The sequence below is a fragment of the Panthera onca genome, chromosome A3, assembly GCF_046562875.1.
Source record: "Panthera onca isolate mPanOnc1 chromosome A3, mPanOnc1 haplotype 2, whole genome shotgun sequence".
Taxonomy (NCBI): Eukaryota; Metazoa; Chordata; class Mammalia; order Carnivora; family Felidae; genus Panthera; species Panthera onca.
Window position 1 is genome coordinate 40,111,450 of NC_138341.1, and position 22,750 is coordinate 40,134,199.

Here is a 22,750-nt window from a genome sequence, read left to right on the forward strand (position 1 = left end):
CGAGATTGATTTTCATCCTGCATGAAGTCAAGGACTCTCTTGGCTGGCCCTGCAGGACCTGATCTGGGTCTTCAGACCCAACCAGCCTGCATCAATTGCCACCACCACCAACACAGAACCTTGGGTCCAAGATTTCCCCCAGGAGGGAGAAGCAGACCATAGACAGAGACTTCCAAACTCCTCCCTAAAGGAACTGATTTCATTTGCACAGGTTAAGAGAGATGCAATCTTCAGGGAGCAATCGAAAACAATGGAAGTTATGGTGAAAGACATTTGTTATGAGACTGATAGATTCATTGAACACAAGGCTAGGGGCGCCTGGGTGGCTCGGTCATTTGAGCGTCCAACTTCGGCTCAGATCATGACCTCCTGGTTCATAAATTCGAGCCCTGCATCAGGCTCCAAGATTCTGTGTCTCCCTCTCTCTCCGCCCCTCCCCTGCTCATACTCTGTCTCTCTCTCTCTCAAAAATAAATAAAACATTTAAAAAAAAATAAAAGAAGGCTAAACTGTAGGCAGGCTAATTTGCTGGAGAGAAATGGGGAAAGACACAAGGTGAAGGGGCATCCTTGGGTCAAAACAAATCTCAAACACTGACCTCAGGCAATATACTTACAAAGACACGTTGATTGGATTAGATTCCACCGTGAAGAATTTATTCCTTGAGGCAATGTTGAAAACAATAGAGTAATGAGACTTGAATTTGTGGAGCTTAACAAATGGGTGTTGTTCCACAGAGACCCCTGCCCAAACATCTGACAGCACAGGAGTAACTGTGGGCAGAGTCAAAGCTGCTCCCCCGGGAGGTGCAACATCGGAGGCCTCACCTGGTGGGGGAGTGGTGGGATAGCACTAAAATTAATTCTGCAGTTATGAAACAAGTAAACAGGCATATAACATAGCAAAGTAGGGAGGGGTTGACCAGTAGCCAGACCTGCCACACTATCATCTAAAATATTTTCAACAAAACAATTACAAACTATACACAAATAAGAATGACCCATAAAAAGGGGAAGAAAAAACAGAAAACAGAAGCTCTCTGTGAAAGAGATCAGGTACTCCCCAAAGAGTCAGTATTATGAAGTCAATGCACTCATGCAGGCTCCCAGCAGGGTACTAGAACTGATTGGCCTCTGTCCTTTACTAGCTTTTATCCCTAAGGGTGAGGCCACCTTCCTAAAGCTCCCACCTTTGGAAGTCTGTGCTAACGCTCCATGTGCCCTGGACCCCTCCGCTCCCACCTCAAGACGTTCCCTGCCTGTTCCCTTGGTTCTGTCCTGCACCATGGGCCTCTCCCGTCTCCCAGGGCCATTCCCATCCCCATGTAAACACCTTAAAGGCAGACCCCACCTCTAATTTCGCATGGCCTCGGGCTCTGCCCCACTTCTCTCCAACTCTTGACATGAACCCCGTCATAAACCTGTCCGTGCCTGCTGACGTCACATCCTTCACCCCCCCCTGCCACATGGGCATGATCTCCTCCTAGCACTGAAACCCTCTGACTAAGGTCAGCACCGCCCAAAGGCCCCAAAAGCCAGTGGCCAGCCCTCCATCCTCTACTGTCTTGACTCCCATCAGCACTGGACGTGGTCAGCCATTCCTCGTTCCTGGGCTGTTCTGTTCTCTTGGCTCCTTGGCCCCTTGTCTGGTGTTCCTCCTGTCCCGCTGGCTCCTCCCTCCCGATCTCCTTGAGGGCTCCTCCTCCCCCCGCCCCCCCACAACCAGGCCTCCACGTGTTGACTAGTCCCTTCTGTCCTCAGACAGGAATGTTATCCTTCTGCACCTTCTCCCTGTCCATCACATCCAGTTCAAGGACTTCAAATGTGGCCTTGGCCCAGACACCCTCCCCTCTTGACACCTCCACCTGCATATGGAATAGACACACTTCTTCGGGTCAAAGCAGAGCTCTTCCTTATCCTCTCCAGATCCACCTGTCCAAATGTCTTTCCCAACAGCAAATGTCTCTGCCATCCACCCGTTTGCTAAGGTCAAATTCCTACAAGTCGTTTCTTTTCTTTTAAAATCGTGTCCAATGTAGAGAAAAGCTGTAACTCTACAACAGAGAGCTCCTTTTCATCTTAACCAGACTCCCCCACTGGTAACGTTTCACTACACGTATGCGGTGTGTGTCTCATCATAGTCTGCCTGTACGTGCATATTACCATTTCTTCTAAACCATTTGCAGCAGATTGCCTTCATGATGCCCCCATGACCCCCTTAATTCTTCAGGGTGCATTGCCTTACAAGAAGGACACCGTCCTACAGAAGCTAGCACAACCATCAACACCAGGACACTAACATTGGCACAACAGTATCTTCGCAGACTGCAAAGAATCTCATAGATTACCCCAATCATGTCCTTTACAGGTCTAGGTCCACAGCGGGGTCATCTGTTTACAATTACCTCAAGTATCTGCTTAGTCTCCTTTGATCTGGCACACTTTCTCCATCTTTCCTTCTCTTTCATGACCTTGGCATTTTTGTAGAGTACGGGCCCGCTACTTGGAGGAAGTCAGTTTGGGTTTGTCTGAGGTTTCCTTAGGATTTGTGCATTTGGGGCAGGAGGAACAGAAAGTGTTTATCACCTGTCTGCTAGGATTCTCTATGGTTTAGTTAATTAATCATGCAAATTAGTAATTAATACCAACATAAGTATTTGTGGAAACATAGATTGCAATTACATCTACATTTATCATTTAGCATTCTGCAGTAATGTAACACTTTCCCTTTCTCCTCATTTATTAATTTAGTATTTGTATAAATTCATGGATCTAATTTACCTAATGGGTTATAATGTGCTATCGTTATCTATTTTTGTAGTAAAATGGCCCCAGATTTTACCACTGGGAGTCCTTGAAATACTTTTATGATTCATCTGTGACTGGTACACCATTACTCCTTATCATGGCCAGTACTCCTTTGCCCAACTCCCAGTAACAATGTCTTAAAGATTTTCATGTCTATTCTCACCCAAACAATTGGGTGGTATAAACCCTGTCTCAGCACCAGAAGTGTGCCCTGATTTGGCTCATGCTACTCTGTGTGTCCCATTCCCTTGGAACATACTGTTTGGTTCCAGATGACACCTGCCCCATTTGGGCCAATGAGAATACAGGAGACGTCTGATGGGGCTTCTAGGAAAGAAGCTTCCATTCTCTTCCAAGGGCAGAGGGGTTACCAAAGGACTCTCTTTCCCTCTTGATGACATACTGTAAAATGTAAAGTTTGGACCAATGTGGCCATGGCTGCAGCCAGAAGGAAGCTAGCTGAGATCAGTCTCACTATACAGCCGTGAAAAGACCCGAGAGAATGGCAGGACTGGACCTCTGGGGATACCACTCATTTCTGGGTTATTCTGTGCCTGAAGCTATCTGTGGACTGCTAAATGATTTGACCCAATAAATTGCCTTTTTATTTACCCAGAATGAGCTAAGACTTCTGTTGCTTGCAACCAAAGAACCTGAAATAATATACCCCCCAAAACAGCAAAAGAAGGCTCCCTGCAGAGAGAAGCAAAGGGTGGGTTTCTGTGCCCTATGACCAAGAACACTCTTACCTACAACCCTGCTACTCTTCCTCATGGTCTGGGAGCTTCTGGGGGTACATCGACTGTGTACCCCAGGCTCTCAGAGGAGTGTGTGTCTCTCTAGTGACTGTTCATAAGTATTTCATGACCATATATGTAAGGGCTGCTAACGTTGACCAGTTCGCCATGAAATCCCTAGCGTCTAGAATAGTGTGGGACAAACAATAACCATTGATTGAACGAATGCATGAGTCACCCAAGCATGCCTCCGAGCCCCTCCCCTCAAGTCCACCAAAGGAAAAGAAGCTGTGGCTAAAAGTTTGCATGGCATTTATTCTCTTGCAGGGGAAGGCAATGAGAAGTTAGCTGAGAGACACTGGAGGGCCGGCTCTGGATCTGGGAGGGCAGAAGCAGGTGGTGGTTGTGGGAGACTCTGTGCTTCTCCCCAGGGTGGCGTCAGAGACCCCAGAGGCTCCGAGACCTGGAGTGGAGACAAGAGCAGACAAGTGGGCAGGAGTGTGGGGTGTCCGGGGGATATGGGGACTAGAGCCACCTGTCCCTACTGAGCACACCTGGAGTCACATCCTGGAACCCAGTCAGGGTTTGTGTGGGTTGTGGGGCTTTAGAGATGAAAACCGCAGACTCTAATCGCAGGAAATGGCGAGGACCTCAAAGTATGAGGTGACCCCCGATCTGCCGGCATCAAGTCCCACAGCCTCGGTCAGGGCTACATGAGCTGCCAGAGCCAATCAGAGGTCCTTCAGGCCCATGTGCTGCAGCCGTGGCCTGATCTGCGGGCACAGCTGAGCAGCCCTGGAGGGAGAGACTGAGAGCCCTCCCTGCCAGCGGGGTTCCTGAGCTCAGCTCTCAGGTCCCTAGTGTCCTGGGCAAAGATGTGACCTGTCTCTCTGATGCCCAGGGATCCCATACTAGGCCGGGGGAAGGGAGTTCAATCAGGGCTCTGATGTCTTTGAATATCCCAGTCTGAGGTCGCTTGCTTGGTCTTAATCTCCTTACACGTAATCATTTCATTGAATCCTTGTTGAAAATCAGAAATAAGGATTCCTATCCCCTTCACAGGGAAGGAAATTCAAGCTCATAGAGGTTAAGCTACCTGACAAAGGTCACATAGGTGAGGAGAGATGGGAGCCAATGTCACCCCAGAATTGCCTCGTATAAAAAGCCCAAGCTTTTTTTTTTTTTAATGTTTATTTATTTGAAAGAGAAAGAGAGCAAGGGGAGGGGCATAGAAGAGAGAGACAAAGAGAGAATCCCAAGCAGGCTCTGCACAGCACAGAGACCGAGGTAGGTTTCAATCCCACAAACCGTGAGATCATGATTTGAACTAAAACCAAGAGTCGGAGACTTAACTGACTGAGCCACCCAGGTGCCCCAAAAGCCCAATGAGCATTTCTCCAACATTTCTAGCTACAGCCCTCCTATCCAACTTCTCCACACTTTCCTATGTTGGCAATAGGGGTTCTATGTCACCACAAGGAAACTTGGAGGGACATGTATGAGCTGCTTATGAAGTTCTATGACAGGTGTATTTTTATGCTTTTAAAACGTCACACATGCTTGAAAAGGTGATGGGGGCCCTCGAGGAATGAGTCCCTGTTGTCACCTCTGCACTCACCTACCTGATGGCAGCATATTCTGAGTGTCACACAGATTTCCCTGGGAGTTTTGCCACGAAGGATCCCTGGGAGATGAGACTAACGAATCTGGTCACCATTCTCATGCAGAAACCTCTCAGCAACATCACCTCCATGCACACCAGGAATACGGCCCCTTTCATGGTTTCCTGTGGCAGCAGTGGTGACAGAGCAGGACACGGGAAAGAGGCGAGCTCTGCCCAGGGCAGCCCCCATGCAGGCCCCACAGCTCTAGGCCCTGGGCATCTCTGCCCCCTGGCATGCTGGGAGTGAGGAACTGGTGCCAGGTGGCCATGGAAGCAGAGGCTGAAGAGACAGGGTTCTGTCAGGTAAGCTTCCTGGGTCCCAGTCTGACGGGGCTCGTGCACAGGGCTGCGTGACGAAGGTTAGGAGGGGAAAGATCTCGGAGCCTTGGCAAATTCGATTTTGAACTATCTTCTCCCACCATCCAGTGGAGAAGGATAAAGCTGAGGTCCCAGGGCTGAGGGTGGGTCCTGCAGCGAGAGGGTGCTGAGCAGGATCAGGGAACAAAGCAGAGGGAGGCAGGGAGGGGGAAGCAGGGCTTCTTGGTAGTAACACATCCCCTGGTCCAGCACTTGCTCAGGGCCAGGCATGGAGCTAAGCTCGTCCCACCCCCTCAGCTCCTTTAAAGGCTGAGGCAACTTATGTGATCCATGCCAAGCACAATCCCATTGCATTGAGGCTCAGAAAGCATTAAGGACTTGGCCCAGCCATGCAGCTAGGAAGGGGCAGATCTCAGATTGATCAGTCTTGGACCCAGCCTCACAAAGCTCTGCCATGTACACATGTGGTGGGGCTGCAGGGGAAGGATTCCTAACCTTCTCTGGCAGCAAGTCTCCTTTGACAATGGGACGGAAACAGGAACACTCTTGCACCTGCTTACCAGCTCTCAGAGCTACACAATTTCTGGGGATTCTCTGGAGGAATCTCCACACTGAAGGGGCTGGGGGGGGGGGGGGGCGCGGCGAAGGATCCCAAGCTGAGAAGCTCTGGCCCAACCAGGATTCAGCCCCTCCCCAGTCCCCTGACCCCACCCACCCACAGTGCTGACCAGCCTGCAGGGGCTCCACAAACCACAAGTCCTCACCTGACTGGCCTCCTCTCCCACCATTTTCTTCAGCAGAGACATTATCTTCCAAGAGGGCCAAAAGTTGTAAATCAGCCCTTCAGTTTTGTTCAGCAGGTCCCTCTGTGAAGAAAGGAAGCCCCAAGGTGGTTTCTCAAACACCCGAAGAGCCCTTGGCAGGTGGCTTTGGTGCCTCCTATGCTGGCAGATCATCTAGGATCTTTCTGTCCTTTTGGGCCTGAAACAGGCTGGCTGGCCCCTGCCCACCTTCCTGCGAGTCTTGGTGGGGCTGAGACACCCCAGAACCTTCCCCACACCCACAGCACCTCACCCAGCCAGCACGTGCACCTCTTCTGTTCTCTGGTCAGTCCCCAGACCACCCTCTGGGTAGGGCCCAGCCAGACCGAGGTAGACGCCCACCCAGGCACCACCCTGCACAAAACCAGCATCTTCAGCCCACAGCCCTGCCTCCCCTCCTCCCAAAAAGATGTGCAGCCCTGCCTGCTGCTCCCAGGACAGAGAGGATGAGGAGGGCCTGCGGTAGGTGAACAGGGAGCCAGCAGTGAACCTGGGGGGTCTCCTGGGCCAGCATCCGGAAGAACGGCTCATCCTGACACCTGTCAGCCATGTCCAGGTCATGGTCCTCAGGGGTCAGACCACAAAAGGTCAGCCCTGGGAAAGAAACAGCATCAACATCCCTCCACAAGTGGAAGGAGACAGAACGGTCAGATCTCCTGGCTGGTAGGGAGCCCAGGAGGTGGCCAGAGCACAGGACAGGAGCAGGGATCTGTGAGGGGTCCAGGGGGCCTGTCCTCACACTCCGCCCTGGAGCTGCTCTGACCCAGTCTCTGTGCAACAGACATGCTCTCAATTCTTTCTGGAAACATGAGGAGAAGATTATACCACCTCCACCACCACCATCCATGCAACTCCTTTCTGTCTTCCTGTATCCCTCTCTGTCCCCCTCTTCTCTCTCTCTCTATCTCTCTCTCTCTCACACACACACACACACACACACACACACACACACACACAGATTTGGAGCTGCTCTAAGAGAACACTACCCTCATCTCCTTTCAGAGGTCGTTCTTTCTCTCTTCCTTCCCCCAGGAGTTCGAATCTGGTGGCCCAGCCCAACCCAGTCTCCAGACTGTCCCTACCCTCTGCTAAGAAGTAGCTGCCAGGATGTGCATGGGGGAATGTCCTTACCCGGGGTGGCCAGGAGCACTGAGGCAAGGAGCAGGAGGGCCCAGGAGGTCATGGTGGGGCAGCTGCTGAAGCACTCTTCACACCCCGCTTTATGTGGCTGGCCGCCTCGCAATCTGACCTTGCCGGGTCCTGCTCCTCTTATAGGCCATGTCCCCGTGTCACTGGCTTTACCACAAACACAGACACCAGTTTGTGGAGAAGTGGGGGGAGGAGTGCTTCCTCAGAGACTCCACGCTATCTTCCACCTCCCCCGCCACTCACACACCCACACCCACACACTGTTAGAGCTTTCCCAGTGAGTGAGGGGTGCTGGAGGGCAGCAGCTACCATGATGCCCCCCACCCCCTGCCCTCAGATGAGGTAATGAACAGAGCAATCCCTGCACCTGAAGGCTCAGGGAGGGCCCTTGGCCCTGGAGCTTCCCACCCCTCCCCCTTCCCTCCCCTCCTCTCCCAAGGGTCTATGCTGGTGTCCCTCCACCAGCCACCTCCTGTATCCCTGCTCTCCCCCAACCATCTCAGCCAATGGAGCACCACCAGACCCCGCCACATTTAGAGACAGGTCCCTCAGTGTAGATGAAGACAGCTCCTCCCAGTCCTGCTCTCATGCTTGGTGATCCCCGAGCATGGACACCACAGACACCCTGGGTCCCCAGCCCCTCACCAGCCTCCTGGCCACCATCACGGAGGCAGGCTTTTCCCTCAGAGCCAGGTCCAGCCCAGCCGTCCCTCACCTGGTCCATAGGGAGAAACAACAGCCCGTGCAAAGGAAGTGAGCCCCAGACAGGGATCTAGACCCAGCGCCCCGGGTCTGACCTCTCATCTGTGCCATGAAGGTCACTGGCCTCATCTGCAATGAAAATACAAGCTGCGCAGGTCACATCCACTATCAGATAGAAAATAAGTCATTGTTTAGTGTAAGTGTGTCCCAAAGATTGCATGGAATACACTCACACTGAAATGTGTTTGCTGTTTACCTGACACTCACATTACACTGGGCATCCCACCTTTTGTCTGGCAACCTTCCCCCACCTCCTTCGCGGCTCAGAGGAGGAAACTGGGTGCGGAGAGCAGGGGCCCTGACCTCAGCCTCGGGCCGGCTGGGGTCCTGCTTGGACTAGAACCTTCCCCCAGCCCCAGCTGCTGAGACGGCAGAGGCACACAGCCAGGACGAGCAGGTCAGCTACTCCCTCTCAATCCTTCCTCAGCACCTCCCAGCCCCCTGTCCCCCTTCAGTATCTGCTGGGACCCCTCCACACCTTCCACCTGCCCGGGAATCCCATCATGGGCTAGTGCCGAGCCTCAGCCTGGCCTTTTTCTCTGAAATACTCTACTTCCTGAGCCCATTCAGAGCCCTGCTCTCGTCTCAGCTTCTGCCTAGAAGGAAAGAGGGTGGAGTCCAGGCAAGCAGGCCTCCGACAAGCTGGGGGCACCGTGAGCTACATACTCCACCTCCTGGAGCCTCATTTCCCTTACCTGTGAAATGGCTGTAGTGTCACCTGTTCACAGGGCCCCAGTGGTGTGTGTGTGTGTGTGTGTACACGTGTGAGGAAGCTTCACAGCCTGCGATGTGCCAAGCAGAAGTAATCTGGTATCCTGGGTCAGCATTCCCCAACATGATTTCTATAAGGGTTACTCCTGTGGGAGGTGAGCGGGTGCTGTGCAGGGGGAGTGGGGATGGGGTTCCTGTCATCAAGAGTAAATGACAGACACACTTTAACACAGTAGTTGGTGTTGCCTTGTTATTAGATTCAGAAATAAAAGAAGGGACATTTTGACCTTACAGAGAGGAGAATGGGTATACTATGAACAGTTATATGTTATTAAATTGGACCACATCCCTGTCAAGATACAAACTATCGAAACAGACTGAAAAGAATGGGAAGAGTGAATAGATGTATAATAAGTAAAGACATGGAATTAGTCACGCAAACACCACCCACAAACAAACATCCAGGTCAGATATCTTTACAGACGAATTCTACCAAGCATTAGAATTAGTATGAATTCTTTCCAAACTCTTCCAAAAAATAGAAAAGGATGCCCTGATGCCAAAACCAGAAAAAGGCAACACAGGAAAAGTACAGACCAATATCTCCCCTGAATATGGATGCCATAACCCTCTTCAAAATCCTGGCAAGCTGAATCCAGTAACATATAAAAAGAATTCTGTACCAGAGCAACCAGAATTTATTCAGGAATGCAAAGTGATTTAACACCCCAAAATCATTTATGTAATTCACTGTACCAACAGAACCCAAATAAAAGCCGCATGATCCTGGGGTGCTTGGGTGGCTCAGCTGGTTAAGCATCCGACTTGGGCCTAGGTCATGATCTCGTGGTTCCTGAGTTCGAGCTTCTCATGGGCCTTTTGCTGTCAACACAGAGCCCCCTTCGGATCTTCTGTCTCCTACTCTCTGCCCTTCCCCCACTCACGTACTCATGTGCTGGCATGTGCACGCACGTGCTCGCTCGCTCTCTCTCTCTCTCAAAAAAAATAAATAAACTTGAAAACAAAACACATGATCCTCTCGATGGACACAGAAACACCATTTGAAAAAACTCAACATCTCTTCTTGTTAAAACACTCACTAACAATAGAAGGGAAAGTCTGCAAGCTGATAGGTGGCATCTATGAAATTCCCCGAGCTGACATCAGACTCCTGAAGAAAGACTAAATACCTTCCCCCAAAGACCAGGAACAAGACAGGACGTCTGCTCTCCAGACATCTATTCGGTATTGTACTGACGATTCTAGCCAGGAGAACTAAGCAAAAAAATGAAAAAAAAAAAAAAAACAAAACCATTTTGATTAGCAGGGAAGACGTACAGCTCTCTATTTACAGATAACATCTCCTCCACACAGAAAATACTTAAAAATCCCCAAAATGAATTAAACTGAGATGTGTTTAGGTGCCATAGACCTGCATTTTCCAATGATTCAGACTGTCCAACGGTAGATTTACTAGATGAAAATTACTCCGTGGCTGGAGTGAGGCCTCTAGCTGTATTTTATGTGAGTTGATTAATCTGATTTGGAGGTTGTTTGTGTAATTATTGTAAAATCCCTGAAAAGAGCATGCTAACAGGCTGCCCTTAAAAATCCTCATAACCTTTGTACTCGTGTGACTAACCAAATATGTGGACCACTTTTGAGAAACTGCCGTTCTGCTCACCAATTTCTGCAAGACCCTATGAAGAACGTGCTCATAAAAGGGAATTTAAATGTCTTCAAACAGTGGTGCTGGGAAATCTGGACAGCCCCATGGAGAAGAATGAAGGTGGATCCTGATGTTCCACCATATGCAAAAGAGTCACTAGAAAAGGATCAAACACCTAACATGTAAGACCCAAAACTATAAAATCGCTAGAAAAAACATAAGGGGAACGCTGCATGACTTCCGACTTGGTGGTGAATTCTCAGATATGACACCAAGAAATGCAACAATATGGACAAATAGCATTGCATCAAGCTTAAAACCTTTGTGCATCAAATAGCACAGTTGACAAAGTAAAAGGGCAATTTATGGAATACATAAAAATGTTTGCAAATCATTAATAATGGAGTAATACCCAGAAAGTACAAAGAAATGTTAACATTCAACAAATAAACAGCAAATAATTTAAAAAAGGCAAAAGAGGGGCCCCTGGTGGCTCGGTCGGTTAAGCGTCCAACTTCAGCTTAGATCATGACCTCACGGTTTGTGGGTTTGAGCCCCACGTTGGGGGGGTTGCTATGCAGACGCTGGACCTGCTTCAGATTCTACGTCTCCCTCTCTTTCTGTCTCTCCCCTGCTCACACTCTGCCTCTCAAAAATAAATAAACATTATAAAAAATGAGCTCAAAAGACTTTGAACAGGCACTCTCCCTACAAAATATAGAAATGGCTAACAAGCATATGAAAAGATGCTCCCCACATCAATAATCGTCAGGGAAATGCAAGGCAAAGCCACAAGGAGATAGCACCCCACCCATGAAGATGGCCCTTATCAAAAAAAAGGAAAATATCAGGTGTTGGTAAAGATGTGGAGAAAGTGTGCACTGTTGTAAAACTGTAAGACCGTTACCCAAAGCAATATGGTGGTTCCTCAAATATATATAAATACACACACACACACACACACACACACACACACACACGTTATTTCACCTTATAAACAAAAACTCATGTCGAATGCCACACCAAAGATGAACTTTGGGGACATCATGCTAAGTGAAATAAGGCAATTACAAAAAGACAAATATCTGATTCCATTTGTACAAAGTGTCTAAAGTAGTCAAATTAAAGGAAATATAAATAGAAATATGTGGACCACTTTTGAGAAACTGTAGTTTTCTCAGGCTTTAAGACGGGGGCGAAGGCAAGTTGTGGCTTCACAAGTCTGGAGTTCCAGTTTTGTAAGATGAAAAAGATCTGGATGTCTGTGTCACAACAATGTGAATATACTCAACACAGCTGCGTGTACGTTTCCACATTGCTAAGATGGTAAATTCTGTTATGAGTTTCTTACAGCAATGAAAATATAGCGTTCCTGATAGAAGGAGGTGGTTCACGTTGCACACAAACGCTTCGCCTTGAGATAACCACCAACCTCCCTGTGCATTAGAACTTCCTTCTGCATCCTTCCCACCTCATCACACAGGAGGCCATAGGACAGGCTCTCAGGCAATGCCAGTTAATAAAATGAATAATTGTTGCTTCTTCTACAAACAGAGGGGAGTTAGGGTGCTAGGTAAATTTAATGTGGTATTACTAGTCATTTGTAGATTGGCAGGTGCTTGAGGTAAGTGTCTTTATTTCGCTTGTTTCCTATTCTGACACCAGGGTGTGACACACAGTAGGGACTTGTCCCGAGCTCCGAGAGAAGCCACTGGAAAGTGAGGAGATGTGGTTGTGGTTTGGAAAGAGCCTGGGGCTGCCCTGTCCAGAAGGGATGGGGAGCCAAGGCAGAAGGAAGTCTGAAGACCACCCAGAGACAGATGCAGAGCCTGGCCAGGGCAAAGGGGTCTGCACCAGGATGGGGCAATTCCAACTTCCCAGGAGGGAGTCATTTGCTCCAGTTTGGGTCAGGGGTCGACGTGGCCTGGAGGGAGGGATGTCACATGACACAGGCTTGCTGTCCTGGGCTTTTGGGTGGGTGACAGGGGAAATGGTAGAGAACTGAGAAGGGCCTGGCGGTGAGCAGGTACCCCCAGTGGAGTCTGGATTATGAAGCCAGTGCACTCACGCTACCTCCTGACAGGCTACAGGAGCTGACTTGGCCTCTGTCCTTTACTAGCTTTTATCCCTAAGGGTGAGGCCACCTTCCCAAAGCTCCCACCTTTGGGAGTCTGTGCTGACGCTCCATGTGCCCTGGACCCCTCCTCTCCCTTCACAAGGCCTTCCCTGGGGCTGTACCTCACATCTGTCCAGCACCATGGGCCTCTCCCCTCTCCTGGGACCATTTCCCCCTGCATGTAAACACCTTAATCGCAGACCCCACCTCTAATTTCACATGGCCTCCAGCTCGGCCCCATTTCTCTTCGATTCTTTACTGCTAGTCCCTTAATAAAGCTGCCCGTACCTGCTAAGGTCGCACATATCAAATCAATATGTGTTTTGTGGGAATAAATTTTGCAACTATGTCTATATGTATTAATTGGCATCTAGAATAAGGTAACATGTCTCCATTTCCCTTATTTGATTATTAATGTCTTATTTATATCTCTATGAATTCATTAATCCTCATTTAATCCATGGGTTATAATCCCATATGTTCCTTATGTGTTTTAACACTCAAATGGCTTCAGATTTCACACTGGGAGTCCTGGAACTGCTTTTTGGATTGAGCCCTGCCCGATGCACCTTTGCGTCTAGTGATGTTGGTATCCCTGTCCCTCTCCCAGCAATGATCTCCCAGATTTTCATGTCCACTTTCACACGAGTGACTGGTTGGCCAGGGGTGTGCCCTGACTCAGCTCACGCTAATCTGCGTGTCCCATGCCCTCGGAACATAGTGATGGGTTCCAGATGACACCTGCCCGATTCGAGCCAATGAGAACACAGGAGACATCTGATGGGGCTTCTAGGAAAGAAGTTTCCATTCTCTTCCAAGGGCAGAGAGGCTACCAAAGAACTGTCTTCCCCTCTTGATGACATACTGGGGAATGTAAAGTTTGGACAATGTGGCCATGGCTGCTGCCAGAAGGAAGCTGGCTGAGATCAGTCTCACTATACAGCTGTGAAAAGACCTGAGAGAATGGCAGGACTGGACCTCTGGGGACACCACTCATTTCTGGACCATTCTGTGCCTGAAGCTATCTCTACACTGTTTAATTACTTGAGCCAATAAATTGACTTTTTTATTTGAACCAGAATGAGCTAAGATTTCTGTAGCTTACACAGAATAAATCCTAAATAATGTATCTCCCAAAACAAAAAGACAGCTCCCTGCAGAGAGAAGCAAAGGGTGGGTTTCTGTGCCCTATGACCAGAACACTCTTACCTACAACCCTGCTACTCTTCCTCATGGTCTGAGAGCATCTGGGGGTACATCCACTGTGTACCCCAGGCTCTCAGAGGAGTGTGTGTCTCTCTAGTGACTGTTCATAAGTATTTCATGACCATCTTTGTAAGGGCTGCTAACGTTGACCAGTTCGTCATGAAATCCCTAGCGTCTAGTATAGCATGGGACAAACAATAACCATTGATTGAACGAACGCATGAGTCACCCAAGCATGCCTCTGAGCCCCTACCCTCAAGTCCACCAAAGGAAAAGAAGCTGTGGCTAAAAGCTTGCATGACATTTATTCTCCCTCAGGGGAAGGCAATGAGAACTTAGCTGAGAGACACTGGAGGGTCGGCTCTGGATTTGGGAGGGCAGAAGCAGGTGGTGGTTGTGGGAGACTCTGTGCTTCTCCCCAGGGTGGCGTCAGAGACCCCAGAGGCTCCGAGACCTGGAGTGGAGACAAGAGCAGACAAGTGGGCAGGGGTGTGTGTTGTCCAGGGGTATGGGGACTAGAGCCACCTGTCCCTACTGAGCACACCTGGAGTCACATCCTGGAACCCAGTCAGGGGTTTGTGTGGGTTGTGGGGCTTCAGAGATGAAAACCGCAGACTCTAATCGCAGGAAATGGTGAGGACCTCAAAGTATGAGGTGACCCCCGATCTGCCGGCATCAAGTCCCACAGCCTCGGTCAGGGCTACACGAGCTGCCAGAGCCAATCGGGGGCCCTTCCCGGCCCATGTGCTGCAGCCGTGGCCTGATCTGCGGGCACAGCTGAGCAGCCCTGGAGGGAGAGACTGAGAGCCCTCCCTGCCAGCGGGGTTCCTGAGCTCAGCTCTCAGGTCCCTAGTGTCCTGGGCAAAGATGTGACCTGTCTCTCTGATGCCCAGGGATCCCATACTAGGCCGGGGGATGGGAGTTCAATCAGGGCTCTGATGTCTTTGAATATCCCAGTCTGAGGCCGCTTGCTTGGTCTTAACCTCTTTACACGTAATCATTTCATTCAATCCTTGTTGAAAATCAGAAATACGGATGCCTATCCCTTCACCAGGAAGGAAACTCAAGCTCACAGAGGTTGAGCTACTTGCTCAAGTACACAGCTGACCGGAGATGGGGACCTGATGGCACCCCAGGATGGCCTGGAGTATTTCTCAACCGGTTCCAGCTACAGCCCACCTACCCATCTTCTCCCCACTTTCCACACAGTGGTGGGGGTAACATGTCACTGCAGGGAAGCTTGGTGGGATGTGTATCACAGCTGGATTTCTGTGGGTCGAAACCGTATTGTACATATGTGGGGACATGATGTGAGCCCTCCAGGAATGAGTCCCTGCTGTCACCTCTGCACTCACCTTTTTCAGATTTGCACATCCTGAGTTTCACACAGATTTCCTCAGGGCTTTTCCCATTCATGATACCATGGATGATCTTATCAAGACATTTAGTGACTAATTCCTTGCAAACATGCTGCAGTGGAAATGTCTTCTTGCACACCACGGTCGCAGCGAGTTTGATGGCTTCCTGCAGTAAGAGCACCATAGGAAGACAGAGAATTCAGGTGAGCTCGGCCCAGGACCGCCGCCCCCCTGCAGACCCCAGCAGCTCTAGGCCCTGAGCACCCTGACCAAGGGCATGCTGGGAGGAGGGCCTGGTGCCAGGCGGCCACGGAGCAGAGGCTAGAGAGGCAGGGATCAGACCTCACGCCCAGGCACCAAGGCCCTGGCCCAAGCCTGGCCAGGAGGGGCTCTTGCGAGAAGGACAGTTGACCCTGTAGTGTCCCACTCCCCTGTACATCATTATCCTGCCCCCCTGCCTTCTGTGTGGAGAACAGCGCCCACGGCTCCTAGACCCACAGGAAGGGTTCTGCCTGCCATGCTTCCTGGGTCCCAGCCTGACGGGGCTCGTGCACAGGGCTGTGTGACGAAGGTTAGGAAAAGAAAGCACTTGGAGTCTTGGCACATTCCACTTGGACGTACCTTCTCCCACAATCCAGTGGAGAAGGATAAAGCTGAGTTCCCAGGGCTGAGGGTGGGCCCTGCAGCGCCAGGGAGATGAGCAGGATCAGGGAACAAAGCAGAGGGAGGGAGGGAGGGGAAGCAGGGCTTCTTGGTAGTAACACATCCCTTGTTCAGCAGGTGCTCAGGGCCAGGCATGGAGCTAAGCTCCTCCACCCCTCAGCACCTTTAAAGGGCTTCGATAACTTACAAGGGGCGATTATGATCCATCCCACTAAACAGAAAAGAAAACTGAGGCTCAGAAAGCATTAAGGGCTTGGCCAAGCCATGCTGCTAGGAATTGGGAGATCTGGGGCATATCAGTCTAGCCCAGACCACCATGCAACCAATCTCACAAAATTCGTCCCTGGCACAAGTGGAGGGGCCAAAGGGGAAAGATTCCTACCTGCTCTGGGAACAAATTTCCTTTGACAATGGGACGGAAATCACGCACGCTCCTCTTCCTACTTTCACACTCACAGAGCTTCATGATTTCAAGGGATTCTCTGAAGTCAGTCCCAGATACCAGGGAGCCCACATCCCCTGCTGAGAAGCCCTGGCCCAACGAGGGATCAGCCCCTTCCTCAGTGTCACCCCTAGCCCTACAAGCCCACTCATGCCCTTGACCACCCTGCAAATGGCTCCCCAAATCACAAGCCTCACCCGTGTGATATTATGTCCCACGGCTTTTCTCAGAGCTTCGATTACCAGCTTACAAGTCTTGCATCTAAGAGCTAGCCGGTCACCCTGTCAGGAAACAATGCTTCCTGAGATGGTGTCTCAGACACCCCAACAGCCCTTGGCAGGGACCCAGGAGGAGCTCTCTGGTGTCTCCTAGGCCAGCAGGATCATCGAGGATCTTTCTGTGCTTTCAGGCCTGAAGCAGGCTGGCTGGTCCCTGCCCACCTTCCTGCTAGTCTTGGTGGGGCTGACACACCCCAGACCCTGCCCCACACCCACAGCACCTCACCCAGAGCAGCCCCTGACCCTGTTCTCTACTCTGGTCAGAACCCGGGGGACCCTCCTGGGGAGAGCTCAGCCAGACCCAGGTAGCCCCCCGACCTCTGCCACAGGCACAACGGTGCACAAAACCAGCATCTTCAGCCCACAGCCCTGCCTCCCCACCCCTCTGCCCAGCGAGATGTGCAGCCCTGCCTGCTGCTCCTGGGGAGGAGACAATGTGTGAGGGGGTGGTTATGGGAAGTGAGCAGGGAACCAGCCACCAACCTGGGGGGACTCCAGGACCAAGCTCTCTAAGAACTGCTTTTCCTGACCCAAGTCAGTGGTCATCAAGTCATTGTCCTCAGGGTTCAAACCAGAAAAGGTCAGCCCTGGGGAAGAAACACCATCAGCACCCCTTCACAAGTGGAAGGAGACAGATCTCCTGGCTGGTGGGAGCCCAGGAGGTAGCTAGAAAACAGGCCAGGAGCAGGGATCTGTGAGGAATCCAGGAGGCCTGTCCTTGCGCTCCGCCCTGGAGCTGCTCTGACCCAGTCTCTGTGCAACAGACATGCTCTCAATTCTTTCTGGAAAACAGGAGATTATCTGCCCCCCACCCCCGCCCCCCACCAACATCATCCATGAAGCTCTTTTCTGTCTTTGTCTCTGTTTTTCTGTTTTCTCTCTCCTCTCTCTCCCCCCGCCCCCCCCCCCCCCCCCCCCCGTCTCACACACACACACACACACACACACACACGGATTTGGAGCTGCTCTAAGAGAACACTACCCTCATCTCCTTTCAGAGGTCGTTCTTTCTCTCTTGCCTTCCCCCAGGAGTTCGAATCTGGTGGCCCAGCCCAACCCAGTCTCCAGACTGTCCCTACCCTCTGCTAAGAAGTAGCTGCCAGGATGTGCATGGGGGAATGTCCTTACCCGGGGTGGCCAGGAGCACTGAGGCAAGGAGCAGGAGGGCCCAGGAGGTCATGGTGGGGCAGCTGCTGAAGCACTCTTCACACCCCGCTTTATGTGGCTGGCCGCCTCGCAATCTGACCTTGCCGGGTCCTGCTCCTCTTATAGGCCATGTCCCCGTGTCACTGGCTTTACCACAAACACAGACACCAGTTTGTGGAGAAGTGGGGGGAGGAGTGCTTCCTCAGAGACTCCACGCTATCTTCCACCTCCCCCGCCACTCACACACCCACACCCACACACTGTTAGAGCTTTCCCAGTGAGTGAGGGGTGCTGGAGGGCAGCAGCTACCATGATGCCCCCCACCCCCTGCCCTCAGATGAGGTAATGAACAGAGCAATCCCTGCACCTGAAGGCTCAGGGAGGGCCCTTGGCCCTGGAGCCCCCAACCTCCCCCTTCCCTCCCCTCTCTCCCAAGGGTCTATGCTGGTGTCCCTCCACCAGCCACCTCCTGTATCCCTGCTCTCCCCCAACCATCTCAGCCAATGGAGCACCACCAGACCCCGCCACATTTAGAGACAGGTCCCTCAGTGTAGATGAAGACAGCTCCTCCCAGTCCTGCTCTCATGCTTGGTGATCCCCGAGCATGGACACCACAGACACCCTGGTCCCCAGCCCCTCACCAGCCTCCTGGCCACCATCACGGAGGCAGGCTTTTCCCTCAGAGCCAGGTCCAGCCCAGCCATCCCTCACCTGGTCCATAGGGAGAAACAACAGCCCGTGCAAAGGAAGTGAGCCCCAGACAGGGATCTAGACCCAGCGCCCCGGGTCTGACCTCTCATCTGTGCCATGAAGGTCACTGGCCTCATCTGCAATGAAAATACAAGCTGCGCAGGTCACATCCACTATCAGATAGAAAATAAGTCATTGTTTAGTGTAAGTGTGTCCCAAAGATTGCATGGAATACACTCACACTGAAATGTGTTTGCTGTTTACCTGACACTCACATTACACTGGGCATCCCACCTTTTGTCTGGCAACCTTCCCCCACCTCCTTCGCGGCTCAGAGGAGGAAACTGGGTGCGGAGAGCAGGGGCCCTGACCTCAGCCTCGGGCCGGCTGGGGTCCTGCTTGGACTAGAACCTTCCCCCAGCCCCAGCTGCTGAGACGGCAGAGGCACACAGCCAGGACGAGCAGGTCAGCTACTCCCTCTCAATCCTTCCTCAGCACCTCCCAGCCCCCTGTCCCCCTTCAGTATCTGCTGGGACCCCTCCACACCTTCCACCTGCCCGGGAATCCCATCATGGGCTAGTGCCGAGCCTCAGCCTGGCCTTTTTCTCTGAAATACTCTACTTCCTGAGCCCATTCAGAGCCCTGCTCTCGTCTCAGCTTCTGCCTAGAAGGAAAGAGGGTGGAGTCCAGGCAAGCAGGCCTCCGACAAGCTGGGGGCACCGTGAGCTACATACTCCACCTCCTGGAGCCTCATTTCCCTTACCTGTGAAATGGCTGTAGTGTCACCTGTTCACAGGGCCCCAGTGGTGTGTGTGTGTGTGTGTGTACACGTGTGAGGAAGCTTCACAGCCTGCGATGTGCCAAGCAGAAGTAATCTGGTATCCTGGGTCAGCATTCCCCAACATGATTTCTATAAGGGTTACTCCTGTGGGAGGTGAGCGGGTGCTGTGCAGGGGGAGTGGGGATGGGGTTCCTGTCATCAAGAGTAAATGACAGACACACTTTAACACAGTAGTTGGTGTTGCCTTGTTATTAGATTCAGAAATAAAAGAAGGGACATTTTGACCTTACAGAGAGGAGAATGGGTATACTATGAACAGTTATATGTTATTAAATTGGACCACATCCCTGTCAAGATACAAACTATCGAAACAGACTGAAAAGAATGGGAAGAGTGAATAGATGTATAATAAGTAAAGACATGGAATTAGTCACGCAAACACCACCCACAAACAAACATCCAGGTCAGATATCTTTACAGACGAATTCTACCAAGCATTAGAATTAGTATGAATTCTTTCCAAACTCTTCCAAAAAATAGAAAAGGATGCCCTGATGCCAAAACCAGAAAAAGGCAACACAGGAAAAGTACAGACCAATATCTCCCCTGAATATGGATGCCATAACCCTCTTCAAAATCCTGGCAAGCTGAATCCAGTAACATATAAAAAGAATTCTGTACCAGAGCAACCAGAATTTATTCAGGAATGCAAAGTGATTTAACACCCCAAAATCATTTATGTAATTCACTGTACCAACAGAACCCAAATAAAAGCCGCATGATCCTGGGGTGCTTGGGTGGCTCAGCTGGTTAAGCATCCGACTTGGGCCTAGGTCATGATCTCGTGGTTCCTGAGTTCGAGCTTCTCATGGGCCTTTTGCTGTCAACACAGAGCCCCCTTCGGATCTTCTGTCTCCTACTCTCTGCCCTTCCCCCACTCACGTACTCATGTGCTGGCATGTGCACGCACGTGCTCGCTCGCTCTCTCTCTCTCTCAAAAAAAATAAATAAACTTGAAAACAAAACACATGATCCTCTCGATGGACACAGAAACACCATTTGAAAAAACTCAACATCTCTTCTTGTTAAAACACTCACTAACAATAGAAGGGAAAGTCTGCAAGCTGATAGGTGGCATCTATGAAATTCCCCGAGCTGACATCAGACTCCTGAAGAAAGACTAAATACCTTCCCCCAAAGACCAGGAACAAGACAGGACGTCTGCTCTCCAGACATCTATTCGGTATTGTACTGACGATTCTAGCCAGGAGAACTAAGCAAAAAAATGAAAAAAAAAAAAAAAACAAAACCATTTTGATTAGCAGGGAAGACGTACAGCTCTCTATTTACAGATAACATCTCCTCCACACAGAAAATACTTAAAAATCCCCAAAATGAATTAAACTGAGATGTGTTTAGGTGCCATAGACCTGCATTTTCCAATGATTCAGACTGTCCAACGGTAGATTTACTAGATGAAAATTACTCCGTGGCTGGAGTGAGGCCTCTAGCTGTATTTTATGTGAGTTGATTAATCTGATTTGGAGGTTGTTTGTGTAATTATTGTAAAATCCCTGAAAAGAGCATGCTAACAGGCTGCCCTTAAAAATCCTCATAACCTTTGTACTCGTGTGACTAACCAAATATGTGGACCACTTTTGAGAAACTGCCGTTCTGCTCACCAATTTCTGCAAGACCCTATGAAGAACGTGCTCATAAAAGGGAATTTAAATGTCTTCAAACAGTGGTGCTGGGAAATCTGGACAGCCCCATGGAGAAGAATGAAGGTGGATCCTGATGTTCCACCATATGCAAAAGAGTCACTAGAAAAGGATCAAACACCTAACATGTAAGACCCAAAACTATAAAATCGCTAGAAAAAACATAAGGGGAACGCTGCATGACTTCCGACTTGGTGGTGAATTCTCAGATATGACACCAAGAAATGCAACAATATGGACAAATAGCATTGCATCAAGCTTAAAACCTTTGTGCATCAAATAGCACAGTTGACAAAGTAAAAGGGCAATTTATGGAATACATAAAAATGTTTGCAAATCATTAATAATGGAGTAATACCCAGAAAGTACAAAGAAATGTTAACATTCAACAAATAAACAGCAAATAATTTAAAAAAGGCAAAAGAGGGGCCCCTGGTGGCTCGGTCGGTTAAGCGTCCAACTTCAGCTTAGATCATGACCTCACGGTTTGTGGGTTTGAGCCCCACGTTGGGGGGGTTGCTATGCAGACGCTGGACCTGCTTCAGATTCTACGTCTCCCTCTCTTTCTGTCTCTCCCCTGCTCACACTCTGCCTCTCAAAAATAAATAAACATTATAAAAAATGAGCTCAAAAGACTTTGAACAGGCACTCTCCCTACAAAATATAGAAATGGCTAACAAGCATATGAAAAGATGCTCCCCACATCAATAATCGTCAGGGAAATGCAAGGCAAAGCCACAAGGAGATAGCACCCCACCCATGAAGATGGCCCTTATCAAAAAAAAGGAAAATATCAGGTGTTGGTAAAGATGTGGAGAAAGTGTGCACTGTTGTAAAACTGTAAGACCGTTACCCAAAGCAATGTGGTGGTTCCTCAAATATATATAAATACACACACACACACACACACACACACACGTTATTTCACCTTATAAACAAAAACTCATGTCGATTGCCACACCAAAGATGAACTTTGGGGACATCATGCTAAGTGAAATAAGGCAATTACAAAAAGACAAATATCTGATTCCATTTGTACAAAGTGTCTAAAGTAGTCAAATTAAAGGAAATATAAATAGAAATATGTGGACCACTTTTGAGAAACTGTAGTTTTCTCAGGCTTTAAGACGGGGGCGAAGGAAAGTTGTGCCTTCACAATAAGTCTGGAGTTCCAGTTTTGTAAGATGAAAAAGATCTGGATGTCTGTGTCACAACAATGTGATATACTCAACACAGCTGCGTGTACGTTTCCACATTGCTAAGATGGTAAATTCTGTTGAGTTTCTTACAGCAATGAAAAAATAGCGTTCCTGATAGAAGGAGGTGGCTCACGTTGCACACAAACGCTTCGCCTTGAGATAACCACCAACCTCCCTGTGCATTAGAACTTCCTTCTGCATCCTTCCCACCTCATCACACAGGAGGCCATAGGACAGGCTCTCAGGCAATGCCAGTTAATAAAATGAATAATTGTTGCTTCTTCTACAAACAGAGGGGAGTTAGGGTGCTAGGTAAATTTAATGTGGTATTACTAGTCATTTGTAGATTGGCAGGTGCTTGAGGTAAGTGTCTTTATTTCGCTTGTTTCCTATTCTGACACCAGGGTGTGACACACAGTAGGGACTTGTCCCGAGCTCCGAGAGAAGCCACTGGAAAGTGAGGAGATGTGGTTGTGGTTTGGAAAGAGCCTGGGGCTGCCCTGTCCAGAAGGG

The 22,750-nt window shown here is 49.9% G+C and overlaps 2 protein-coding genes and 1 long non-coding RNA gene across 6 annotated transcripts; all 3 read right to left on the bottom strand.

The window, feature by feature from the left end:
• Positions 1 to 629: 629 nt before the first annotated feature.
• Positions 630 to 2,624, bottom strand: LOC144615822 (uncharacterized). Its single transcript, XR_013554432.2, has 2 exons — positions 2,405 to 2,624; positions 630 to 827 (listed from the first exon to the last, which is right to left on the bottom strand). It is a non-coding gene; the product is annotated as an uncharacterized LOC144615822 (long non-coding RNA).
• A 1,218-nt stretch (positions 2,625 to 3,842) lies between these two features.
• LOC132674294 (antimicrobial peptide NK-lysin-like) lies at positions 3,843 to 7,584 on the bottom strand. 3 transcript variants are annotated; one of them, XM_081795244.1, is made up of 5 exons: positions 7,478 to 7,584; positions 6,837 to 6,940; positions 6,290 to 6,391; positions 5,167 to 5,330; positions 3,843 to 4,007 (listed from the first exon to the last, which is right to left on the bottom strand). In XM_081795244.1, exons 1-4 carry the CDS (start codon positions 7,527 to 7,529, stop codon positions 5,190 to 5,192), a joined length of 399 nt encoding a protein of 132 aa, XP_081651370.1. In that variant the 5' UTR covers positions 7,530 to 7,584; the 3' UTR covers positions 3,843 to 4,007; positions 5,167 to 5,189. The 3 variants fall into 3 exon arrangements, with proteins under 3 accessions (XP_081651370.1, XP_081651371.1, XP_078300805.2); XM_081795245.1 differs by having other exon boundaries at positions 5,163 to 5,330; XM_078444679.2 differs by lacking the exons at positions 3,843 to 4,007; positions 5,167 to 5,330 and adding an exon at positions 5,339 to 5,487.
• Positions 7,562 to 18,730, bottom strand: LOC144615950 (antimicrobial peptide NK-lysin-like). 2 transcript variants are annotated; one of them, XM_081795243.1, is made up of 7 exons: positions 18,558 to 18,730; positions 17,829 to 17,993; positions 17,184 to 17,287; positions 16,620 to 16,703; positions 15,315 to 15,483; positions 8,211 to 8,326; positions 7,562 to 7,642 (listed from the first exon to the last, which is right to left on the bottom strand). In XM_081795243.1, the coding sequence occupies exons 2-6, from the start codon at positions 17,878 to 17,880 to the stop codon at positions 8,268 to 8,270; spliced, it is 468 nt and encodes a 155-aa protein (XP_081651369.1). In that variant the 5' UTR covers positions 17,881 to 17,993; positions 18,558 to 18,730; the 3' UTR covers positions 7,562 to 7,642; positions 8,211 to 8,267. The 2 variants fall into 2 exon arrangements, with proteins under 2 accessions (XP_081651369.1, XP_078300801.2); XM_078444675.2 differs by lacking the exons at positions 7,562 to 7,642; positions 8,211 to 8,326 and adding an exon at positions 14,246 to 14,413 and having other exon boundaries at positions 18,558 to 18,696.
• Positions 18,731 to 22,750: the final 4,020 nt, after the last annotated feature.

What these genes read in the sequence shown, in the direction of transcription:
- LOC144615950 (XM_078444675.2), bottom strand. Translation starts at nt 17,880, where the DNA reads ATGACCTCCTGGGCCCTCCTGCTCCTTGCCTCAGTGCTCCTGGCCACC. An exon ending in TGGTCCTGGAGTCCCCCCAG is followed by an intron (nt 16,704 to 17,183) that starts GTTGGTGGCTGG and finishes GTTTCCTGACAG; the next exon opens with GGTGACCGGCTAGCTCTTAG. An exon ending in TGGGACATAATATCACACGG is followed by an intron (nt 15,484 to 16,619) that starts GTGAGGCTTGTG and finishes CTCTTACTGCAG; the next exon opens with GAAGCCATCAAACTCGCTGC.
- LOC132674294 (XM_081795244.1), bottom strand. Translation starts at nt 7,529, where the DNA reads ATGACCTCCTGGGCCCTCCTGCTCCTTGCCTCAGTGCTCCTGGCCACC. An exon ending in TGGCCCAGGAGACCCCCCAG is followed by an intron (nt 6,392 to 6,836) that starts GTTCACTGCTGG and finishes CTTTCTTCACAG; the next exon opens with AGGGACCTGCTGAACAAAAC. An exon ending in TGGGAGAGGAGGCCAGTCAG is followed by an intron (nt 5,331 to 6,289) that starts GTGAGGACTTGT and finishes CTGCTGCCACAG; the next exon opens with GAAACCATGAAAGGGGCCGT.